At 35.7% G+C, this 12,022-nt stretch overlaps 1 protein-coding gene across 1 annotated transcript in view; it reads left to right on the top strand.

The window, feature by feature from the left end:
• LOC126260846 (laminin subunit alpha) overlaps positions 1-12,022 on the top strand; it is a 405,465-nt gene that overhangs the window by 202,066 nt on the left and 191,377 nt on the right. Inside the window, exons 25-27 of the mRNA XM_049958250.1 lie at positions 3,661-3,825; positions 6,376-6,613; positions 9,937-10,174. Of these exons, the coding sequence (XP_049814207.1) occupies positions 3,661-3,825; positions 6,376-6,613; positions 9,937-10,174 (641 nt within the window). The remainder of the gene's footprint in view (positions 1-3,660; positions 3,826-6,375; positions 6,614-9,936; positions 10,175-12,022) is intronic.

The following is a 12,022-nucleotide window of genomic DNA, read 5'->3' on the forward strand; positions in this document are numbered from 1 at the left end:
CTGTATGTGTTGCAAAAGTTATTTGAGCATAGTCACTCGAAGACTATGCTTAGTGCCAGGAGCAAACTTGTCAGTTGATAACTCACTGGCTGCCTTGGGTCTTTCCCAGTCTTTTGGATGATGATTTCTGCATGCTTCTGCACCTCTGGGTATCTCCCACTGTGGAAAATATGATTGAAAACTACTGTGGCTGGTGGCATCTGGCAGAATAAGTTCATTTGTGACCAGTTTGAGGTCATATGACTTCCAGTTGATGAGGTGGAGGAGTTGATTGGCAATCTTTTCTGCATGGACTTTGTCAGTCAGATCAATTTCCTCATTATCAGCCAGGCATACTGAAAGTAGTTGTTCAATGATTTTGATGTGTACTGGGTCTGTTAGGGCTTGAACTGGAGTAACATTCGCTTTGAACACATCAGACAGTTTTTTGGCTTTAGCATCCCATTCAGTGACCTTGGCTTGCCTGACCTGGAGTAATGGTATCCTATGATGATGCTTGAGAAACATGTCTGTGGCCTTCCTGTTGGTTCTAACATTAATATGGAGGGTGGTGATCCAGTTTGCCCATTTCTGGTTCCAATGATCTTCCATGGCAGCTTTTATCTCCCATTACATCCTGTTCACCATCCTCTTGGTTTCAGTGTTCTTGACCATCCTCTTGGTTTCAGTGTTCTTGACCATCATTCACTTACTCATCAAATGGTTCTTTTTTTATGTCTGGTGGCAGCTGTTTGGAATGATCAAGTGGGTTGGTCGTGTTAGGAGGACTGGCCGCTAGCATGGCGTCCAGCACACACTCTTGGCTACGTCAGTGTCTTCAGCTTCCAGCTGTGGTCTATGGCATACCCAGTTGATGTTGCAGATGTGCAGATCTTATTACCAAAATTGCATTTGATCAATGCCTAGTGTCATACATCAAGGTTAGATGATAGCACTATGCACATGCATGCTGTGATAATGTGTGACACTTTATTCTTTAATGCCATATTGAGAATGTCTAGCTGTAAGCAGAGAACTTCTGTGAAGTTTAGAAGGTAGGAGATGAAGTACTGGCAGAAGTAAATCTGTTAGTCATGCTTGGGTAGCTCAGTTTATAGAGCACTTGCCAATGAAAGGTAAAGGTGCCAAGTTTGAGGCTTGGTATGGCACGCAGTTTTAATCTGCCAGGAAGTTTTACATTGGTGCACACTCTGCTGCTGAATGAAAATTGCATTCTGGTTGTAAGCTGTTTGCAGGGTACATCATTGGCTCACAAGGGCAAGCAACAGTGGGGCCTAGTTCTGTACCACAGAGAAGCTCTCTTCTGTGACTGTCATGCTAGGAGCTGTACAAGATTTGATTTCCAGGAACACTCTCTCTCTAGTACAGTCTCTAATTCAAATGCTCATCAATGGATTTCTCTTTCATCAGTGAAACATGTCCTGTGTGTCTTTCTTAAAAGTCATCAGGTTCATTTTCTCTGATTTTTTTGAAGATAATTTCAGTTGTGTTCCTGTGTATGTGTAAAGTCAGCCCTAACAGGAACTGTTAATGGCCTGTTTTACGAAATGTCAAGCGTCAATATAAAAAGCCATTTTGACTCTTATTATTGACAAAATAGTGTCTAAATTGCCTAGTGTCTTCAAGGGATGTGGCTATTGCTAATGAGTGAAAATGAATGTGATATGTTGCATTGTAACCAACCAGTTGAGGTATAATTTCTATATATTTTGAATTATGCAGTAGGACCCTAGACTCTTTCTATAGAGCTGTAATTTTTATGTTTCATAATCTGAAAGTAGCCTCTAAAGCTTGAAACCAGTCATGGCCATCTGTGTCATATCACAGATCTTGCTAAAGTGAACAGTCAGTGTCATGCCAAATTAGTTTGGTGTTGTATTCCAGTTCAGGGATATTTATTGACAGCAAAAGCAAGAATAATCAGTGATCCCAGCAGCAAGTGGCTGTGGCTACCATGGATCATGTTTCTGACATTACAGTTCCATCACACATCATTTTGTCTATAGTGAGGACCAACATTAACACTGGGTACTAACATAAAATACATTGTGAGCAGTTTTTGCCTGAAATGACTCCACATATAAATCACAAAAAGAAAACTGGAAATATGTTCAAAACTATCAGAGAAACGTTATATGATGACTCTTCAGGGAGATTCGGTGTATTTTGGTATGTCAACCCACATTGACTACTTCTTCATCTACATCTACTTAATTTGTTCCACTTCTTTGTTCTTTTCTCACAAGATTTCTTCTGTGGTCTACTGCATAAACATAATGGAACTAGTAATTGTCTGTCAAATGAGCTAGATTTCTTGATATTTGAAGAAATACTCGATTTCACAATAAAAATTAATTTATTTTTGGAACATCACATCAGTAGAAGTGAGAGTGCACTGAAGTTAATATTGCACTTCAGCTACATTGCAGTAGAAGTGAATCATTATCTGTTCATGTAGACAGCAATTTGAATCAGTCTCCACCTTTCTGGTTTTGATTTTTGTAATTGTAATTAAGACTATAGGCTAATATGAACCATGATAACAGTGTGCCATGATCTGATCCATGTAAAACGTCATGTGAGTGGTTTAGCTTTTATCATGTTATAAGTTTTATCCATAACAGCTAAATTATATAATCTGTTAGTATCTTAAAAGAAAACAAAAGTTATGGCTTTAAGTTGCCAGGAGCCAACTTCCTACCAGGTAATATTAAATGATCAGAAAATAGAAAGAGTAAACTTGTACAAAATCTTTAGGAAATATTGTCTCATTCATGAGAGAAATAGACATACAAAAGAAAGTAGAAAGATTTAATTACATTAAGGTAACAAACTATAGAACTCTCAGAACTAAATTAAGACAGGAAACACTGCTTGAGTTTTACAACATGATACTGGGTACCAACTGTGACATAGGAAAGTGAACCATGGACTGTAACAGGAAGAAATGAACAAAGAATACAAGTATTAGAGTAGCAGGGTGCACACTATATGACAGGAGGAAGATTGCTGGCATCAGAGAAGTCCTGGGAGGGAAAAGCTTAAATGAGCAGATTGAGGAACGCAGAAACAACTGGAAGGACCATCTGACAAGAATGGAAAATGACAGAATACCAAATTAATTATGAATTATTATCTAGTGGGCAATAGATCTTTAGGAAGACTGAGGAAAAGGTGGGAAGATCAATAATTTGAGTCAAGAGGGCATAACAGGCGAAAGTGTAAGACGTGCAGAAAGAAGAAGTGTAATAATAATAATAATAATAATAATAATTATTATTATTATTATTATAAGAAGAAGAAGGAGGAGGAGAAGAAGAAAATTTACTACAAACTATAAGTTTCTCTACTTGTAATTCATTGGCTTTGACATAAATAAATCAGTTGCATGAGGTCATTATTGACTTGTACTATGCTAAGAAAATAAGTAAAGAACAGGTGGAATAGCTTTAATTTTGTGCAGAACAAGGAGAAAAGAGAACCCATTGCACAGTGGCATCAATTTTTGCTGTTTGTTTGCCTCTATTCACTGAATCATCTGACTATTTACTGGATTTTACCAGCTTATGAGTTTAATAAATAAGTAATCTTCATTTTTGTTCTCTTCTTCTGTTTTACAAGACTGCCATTAACTGGATTTTTTGTTAATTTTCTTTGCAGAACACAGCAGAGTGCTTTTGCAAGAACAATGTTTATGGACAGGCTTGTGATCTGTGCAAGGAAGGAACTTTCAACATTGAAGCAAAGAACCCTGATGGTTGCACCAAGTGCTTTTGCTCTGGTAAAACTACTCGTTGTACAAGCTCATATCTGTACAGAAGCCAGGTATGATTTTCTGTATCCTTGTATATTATATGTTTCAGTTTTGTGATGTACATGCTTAGAATTAGTACAATGATGCAATGAGTAATCTGATTTTCAATATAAATTAATAAGGAGTTCAACAGTTTAAGCAAGATTTTGTCTCTAGCTTAACTTTATCTGAATACATGATTGTCCTGTAAGGGTGATGAGATAGGCCTGTGCCGAGTGCAGGCACAGAGGGTGCAAAAAGCTGTCAAAAAACAGCAAGAAAAATAGTTTAAGAATCAACCAGGAGAGGTATCTCAGTTGTTCTTCACATTGTGGTCCCATCATCTACCTACATGAACAAATGTTTCCCCAGGCTTTTGAATGTAAACACATGCTGTTTTTGTGGTGTCATTTGTACAGCACTATCTTTTTGTTCACGTAGAATCATAAAGAAATGGCTTCTAATGAACACACATCTCTGGCTAAAATGATTCATGTGGCAACAGTGCACTTGGTTTAGAGACAGCTGCTTCCTACACAACTCTTTCATGTTCAGCAGTGGAATTCTTGCTGCTACATCATTATGATATTGCAGGACCTGAAAAAGCAGTGAATGAATACTGAAGCAGGTATGCAGTTTGTCATTTTTGCTGAATTCTGCTAACTAAGAAGTGGAGTGAGGGACAATGGTGGAGGGGGTGGGGGTGGTGGAATAAAAAAGAAAGTGTTTCAGTTGATAAAGTCTAGTGTGTAAATAAGAAAGAATTATAGAAGCAGACTTGTGTAGCTCATTGGTGATATTACAAGAGTTGTCAGTCTTTATGCCTAAAGGTAGATATACTATATTCCTTTAAGTCAAACACTCATGTGTACAGATGTATGCTCTGTCATTGACCAATTGAGCATCGGTTGGATTGCCCAAGCTCCTGGTGTCGTAGGACCATCGTAGACCCATTGTTATGTATGAAATGTTTTGTTCTCATTCCATCAAAAATCAAACACTTATCATATGCCAAAGCAACAAAAATCTTACATTTATTTACTAATTACATTTAACCCATGTAGTTCTTGTATCAGATCTCGCTGGACAGTTGATTCGTTGTGCCTGGCAGTCATACCCATAAGAACATGTCGTTCATGTGCATGTATCCAAGTGAAGTAGTCTGTTAGTTTCATTGTCAGGTCATGAACAATAAGATATACATTTTGTTTCACTTTCAGTGTTTACTTACATTTTATAAAATTTTTAATTTATTTACTACAGTGATACATTTAATTTGTTGTGTGAAAGATGCGTCTTAGGTATAGTTCATTAAACTAATATTTTTCAGTAATGCTTCATTTTTATTACACTTAATCACAAAAATTATACAATTTTCTAAATTTGATGATGTCATAAAAAACTTTCAGAAGGGTAGGTTCAGGAGGGAGGGCGCACAACTTCGACAGTTCTACCATGGGCACTAAATAAACTTGGTACTGTTGTGTCAAAACCTTAGTGTTCTTTCCTTTTCAAGTACAGAATTAGATAATTATTTGATTTAACTTGCAACATTAAGTCCCACAGAAAAGCTTTCAGAAGGGTAGGTTCATGGAGGGAGAAGGGAGCAGAGCCTTGTCAGTTCTGCCAGTAATTTCCAAGACTGATTGCCTATCGAAGTTGCGGGGCCCAAACGATACGTATTGAACGTATGATTGTAAGTCAATCATGCGACTCTGGTGGCAGGCGTTATGCATATGTTTATGGTGCTCACTACAGCAACGACGAAAGAAGAGCGTTACAAAAATGCTTGTAATTATAAAGGAGACGACTTACCTTACTCATCGTTGGTGATGTTGTCAGGCTGAAGTCTTATTAGTTTGGAAAGCAGTGTTCATTTTTATATCTTCCAAAGGTTGTAAAAATGATAGTCTATAAAAAAATTAAATATAAGTCATTATTTTTCGTGTCCTCTGTAATCATGTACTTTTATTCAATTTGAGTTTTAATTTTAATTTTATCAGAAAATTATCTTCACTGACAATTTTGTATCATGATGACAATTAATGATCTTTTTGAGTTAACATTTCTATCACATTTGTTCCTACCGAAAAATAACTGTATTATTGTATCTGTTGCAACAGACTATAGAGGTTAAAGGCTTAACTCTAGTTTATATTGGAAACCAAGCATAACCATTTCATAACTGTTTATGAAAATTTGTGAAAGTAATCTTGCTCAAATTCCATCTGTTTGTTTCAGAGAATGTGTTTCTGGATTTTATTTTTTTCTACAGTAAACTGAATAAATTCTTAGAATATGTTTTTTAAAACTTTCAATGTTACCATCTATTAAGCCTGGAAAATGTTGTCTTTAAATAGCAGGAAATACAGTTCTCTTTACATAAGGAATATATAATACTACTGATTTAATAAAAGTTGTAGGAAAAAAATAATAAATTTAGGTACATTCACTTTTGTATGTAGCACACATAAATGTGCAGATTCTCATACCATTAATGAATATACCACAATTTTTATGCAATCATTCTTTCTAATGGATATTGTTTACTATTGTTATATGTAAACTGATACTTTTCAAAGGTTTCCACAATGGATGATTGGAGGTTAGCAGTAATTGATATTGAGAAAACTGTTCTCATTGATATACTTGCTGCAGAGCCTGCACACCTAGGTGCAGGGATTGGTGCTGACCTCACACTGGAAGAAACACATGGAAAAGTTGTGTATTTTGTAGCTCCTGAACGCTATTTGGGCAATAAGTTGACAGCCTATGGGGGAGCTCTCAACTACTCTATATATTATACAACTGGTCTGTCTGGTAAGCTTTGGCTTTTCAGTGTTTATCGTCTATTGATATCTGTCAATAACAAACTAAAAGAGCTTTAAAATGCAGATTAAACAATGATATATCATTGTTAATTTTCTGTCAGCTTCCAGAGTGCCACTTACGGGATTTGTATTTGTTAGCCATTTAATTATGGAGATTTTTTGATGTGGGAAAACTGAGTAGTATAAGGTGAGTGCTTGTAATTTGCACAGTAGCACTTTATGGATGATGGTTAAACTTAACCTGCTGAAAATTTTGTAACATCCAGTTATTACTGGAACTCATGGTGAAAAAAGTCTTTAATAATTTGTAATGTTTGGTTACGAATTTTAGACCACATTTTAGGAATACATTTTTCACACAACACACAATACAAACTATGAATTTTTCACTTATTCGTTACAGTCTCTAGTATTTTAGAGGGACTTTGATACAACAGTATAACTTTTCAGCCATGACCTCATCACTGACAGTACATTAAAATTTAATCTTGCTTTCTTTTCTTTTGGGGTGTGTTAACCTCATGAGTCTTTCAGTAAAATTGACTCTTGCTGCATAACATTGTTTGCTCAAAGCAAATATTTTTAGGATAGGATGTGCTAATGATGGGCCCTATATTGCAAAAAGTAAAAAAAAAAAAGAAGATGAATTACGTAACAGCCTAAATCATAAAAGTGAATCGTGTTTCTCACACTAAGTTGGACTTTTTTGTGGTGGAGTAGTAGAAAAATTAACTGTCCTAAATGAAAATTCAGAGGAGAAACTAATAAATTATGAAACAGAATTGCTGGTAACAATTAAACTTCAGGAGGTGAAATGTTTAGTGCTGCTCAAAGACATACATAAAAGTACTTCAGCCGGGCCCCTCTCATCCTGGGCTCTTGAGTGACCTGCCTTTCCTTTTTAATGTTCCCCAACATATCCCTTCTCCTCCGTGAGGAAGGTACATAACTTCCAAAAGTTAGGATAGTGCTTCACTTTTATTTTTATATGTGTCTACCTGTAGTACTAACATTTCATCTCCTAAAGGTAAGTACTGGCAAGCAAAATGAGAGCAAAAGTGACTTCTTTGTCTAATTGTGTTGGTGTGGTAAAGAAATTATGATGCAAACATATACATGTAACTGATATCATTTAGTCTAAAACCTATCAGTAATAAATGACCTTCCCAACATAGCGTGCCCAACAAGACATGGAAAAGAAACACATACTCTCTTTTTCCTGGATGGCACTGAACAAGATGGAACATTGTTAAAGATGTTAGTGGTATTTGGGAGGATGGATGCTGAAATATCTACCTGGCCATGCAGTATTAGGTTTTCTATGATTTCTCAGAACTCTTTAAGGCAGGTGTCATTATGATACTTTTGAAATAAACATAGCTGATTTCCTTCCCCAATCAGATCTTGTTCTTCATCTTTAATGGTCTGGTCATTGATGAGATGTTAAACCCTAATGTTCCTTCCTTATTGGATGGAGCTGATGAGGGACTGAGCCTGTGAATAACTCCTCACAATACTGTGTCCATCAAACTAGCTGCTTGGATTGCCACATGTAAAGAAAGAGACAGATAAGAAAAATATGTTAAAAAGTAATGAAGAACTCAATTGTGAGAAAAATTAAAATAGAAAAAGTTGGAATCAACTTCTATATTTTGAGCAAAGTTATCTTGAGATCAATGTCAGTACGGGTTGCATATTAACTCTTTTGAAAATATAAACTGGGTGAGGAGTATGTCATCCATGCAGCTTGTATACCCAGCAGTAATTCAGTTATTGTGCACTACTGCCACATGTATTCATGTGTTGGCAGAAATTCAATGTCATTGAAAATCATCTGTGTGAGGGAAAACAAAGGACTTCTCATTAAAGAAATTTCATTTTATTGGTAAATGCAATGTAAATTCTATAAAACTGATAAACAACAATGAAAAATTGAGAACACAGAGTGCATGTGGGGCAATAGGAACAGGAGTAAATATTCATTTTAAAGATTGCAGGAAGATCAAAAGCAATATAAAACTTGGCTCTGTTGAGATCAAACACGTAGTAGTATGCAGACGTGGTAATGGTGCATTTTGACAGAACTATAACACTGGTGCCTCTGTACAGTATCACTAAGGACAGCTCCATTAATTTTGTGTCATTGAAACATATAATCAGGCTGTTGTTAAGGCATCTGGATCCATTTTGTTGGCTTCAAATTTCAAACCTGAATTGATCTATTTTTGTACAATTCTTATATTCTTTTTTATTGTGCAATGAGGTAATTATTTGTCAACATTAACTTGTGAAATATTAAATTTGAGGATGTATTATACAACAATTTTCTTATTTTACTGACTATCAGGCCCTCCTATTTGGATCTTGATTTCTATGTCTGTTTTTAGGTCGTAAATTATCAAACAGTCAAGAAATTAATACATTGATACTGGCTACATTTGCCAACTTAACTAGTTTCAAAGTGACTTAGATACATAACATCAATTTTGATTGTGAAATTAGCTGTAAGACGAAAATTGTATGTTGTACAAGCACCCAGACTTGCTCTTACCGACTGATTGTCAAGACATCACTATGCTCTCACAACTACACTTCTCCCAGTGCCTCTCTTGTACTTTCCAGACTTCATAGAAGCTATCCAGCATTTCTTGCTGTACCAGCACTTCTGGAGAGTATCATACAGAAACGGCGTTGCTACAGTCTAGTGGTTGCTTTTAGAATGAAACTTTTACTTTACAGCAGAGTGTGTGCAACTCCTCCTAGAATATTGCTCAAGTGTGTGGGATGCTTACCAAATAGGACTAACAGGGGATACTGAAAGTATACAGAGAAGGACAGCATGAATGGTCACAGGTTTGTCTGACCCATGAGTGGGTGTCACAGAGATGCTGAAGAAACTGAACTGGCAGATTCCTAAAAATAGAAGTAAACTACCCTGTGAATGCCTACTTACAAAGTTTCAAGAATCAGCTTTAAATGTTATCTCCAGGATAATACAACAACCCACTATGTATTGCTTCCATAGAGATCATGAGGACAAGATAAGATTAATTACAGGATGCACAGAGGGATTTAAACAACTGTCCCTCTCATGCTCCAAATGTGCATGGAATGGAAAAAATCCCTAATAACTGATACAATGGAATGTACCCTTTGCCATGCACTTCACAGTTGTGTGCAGAGTGTAGTTGTAGATTTAGATCTAGATATAATAGAATAAAATATTTACTTGTAATTCTGTGGGTTTTTATAGGCTGTGCTAATTGTCTGACCACCTCTGGATTTATGGATGTGTTCTGTTTGCTTTACTAGGAAGTGCTGAGAGTGGTGCTGATGTGATTCTGCACAGTGGTGATACTTACTTACTGTTTTACTCTTTGGAGCAACCAGCTGCAACCATTACTTTTAAGGGCTCAGTTGATATTCTGGAGAGCAACTTTTTACTTCCAAGTGGACTTTCTGCAACAAGAGAGCAACTCATGCAGGTTCTGCAGAATCTGCAAGGAGTTTATATCAGAGCAACTTATTGGAAAGAAAGTGTGACTAGCAGGTAATCAACAAAAATATTTAGTGTAACGTAACCTGGATAATTGCCAGTTAAAGCTTTCAGCCACTGTCTGGCATAAGAAAAGAGCAGATTCACTGTAGATTACCTTAGGTTTAAAAACAAGAATGAGAGTTTCTCTCTTCCTGGCGTGTAGTTCATTACAGCTTGAGAAAATGTGTATTACACCCAACAATACCTCATTTATTCATGTACATATCATATTAAAATTGCTTTTGTTATGTTTTTAAACTTGTTTCTTATTCTTTGATGGTCTTTACACTGATCAGAATAACAAAATGACTAACAGCTAATTGTTTACAGGACAGATTCTGTAGCAACACTCAACCGTTGAATGAGTTTGACTGCATCTTTTGTTCTATTAACTGTTGTCATATCATTCTGCTTCCATAAGTCATGGTTACCACAGTCAGATGAGAATTGTGGTTGATAATGTAATTTTCGTGATGGAATTTCATTGTGTGATTTTTATCTCTGTGCTAAAATTATTTTATGCAACAGAATATCTCAAGTTGGAAGCAGCAGTGAGCAGAATAGCACTAAGGCTATGACTTTCCTGCAAGGCAAAACCAGTAGTATTAATACAGAACTTGTGAACGTATCTTTTACAGAACCACATAAGTGTTGCTGCCTTAGCCATTTTGTTTCTGTGGGGAAAAGCAAACAGACAGTATGGCCTCTTCCATGCCTAACTGTCAAACACTTCGTTATTCAGATCCAGGCATAGAAACTTGTAGTCTGAAATTAAATTACACAGTAATAGATGAAAGGCTTTATCGAGTATTACCCACAGAGAATGAAAGCAGTCAATCACTACACAAAGCAATCTGTAGCCAGTATTCTATTTAAAGTAATAGTAGTGTGAAAATAACTATGAATAATACATACGTACAATGGGTGAGAGGAATATACAAATTTAATTTACAAAATATAAACAGCACATGGGGTGTAGTTATGTGGCATAGATACAAATTGCTACAAATTATTAACAGATGTCACACAATGTTATGATCTTTGAAGTCAAATTTTTGGAGAGATGCTCTTGTTTTTAGGACCTAATACAAGTATCTGAAATAATTTCTTGCTGCCTTACTGAATGAGTAATACTGTGTTGTTAATAAAGGGATTTCGTGTTCAGAGAAATAGAACTAGATTAGTAAATATCTTATTAAGTGGATAAGTAAGATTGAAATTATATCATGTTAATGCTGGAATGTAAGTTACGCATAAAACATTTTGAGCTTAGTATTTCATCTCTTCTGATACTGACAAGTCTCTTTTTCATCAATGCTATAGGAGAAGTCAATTATTGTAAGTACTATAGATTCCATTTTGGAAGATTGATATTGACATAATACTTTATCCTTTGGAAGCAAGCACTGAAAAAATAGCAATTGGTGAAGTGCACTTTCTTAATCAGGGTTCTCATTCCAGATAACATTCTCATTTCTTTTCTCACAAATGTAAATATTATTAGTTGGTACTGAAAAATCCTGGTGTGACACCAGGATGCAGATACATTTTTAGAGGTTCTTGAATAGCAGTGTTAGGATTTTAAATTCTTTTAGTCATTACTTATTATTAAATATAAAATATTATAGTAGGCATGGGTATAAAAAATTATATACATGAAATTTTAGTGTTTATCGGAGACAAACAAATCACTTCTTTTATGTTACAAAATTGTCACAGGTGTGCACTGCCTCCCCACTAGGTGTCCATGAATGTTTTGACACCAGTGCTTTTTAGTGGCAGCATTCAAAATTCTATGAAATGAGTATTGTTTTAGAGACATTGCTATAATATGGATTTCTTTTTGTGGGAGGAGAGGAA

This window comes from Schistocerca nitens, chromosome 5 (assembly GCF_023898315.1).
Source record: "Schistocerca nitens isolate TAMUIC-IGC-003100 chromosome 5, iqSchNite1.1, whole genome shotgun sequence".
NCBI lineage: Eukaryota > Metazoa > Arthropoda > Insecta > Orthoptera > Acrididae > Schistocerca > Schistocerca nitens.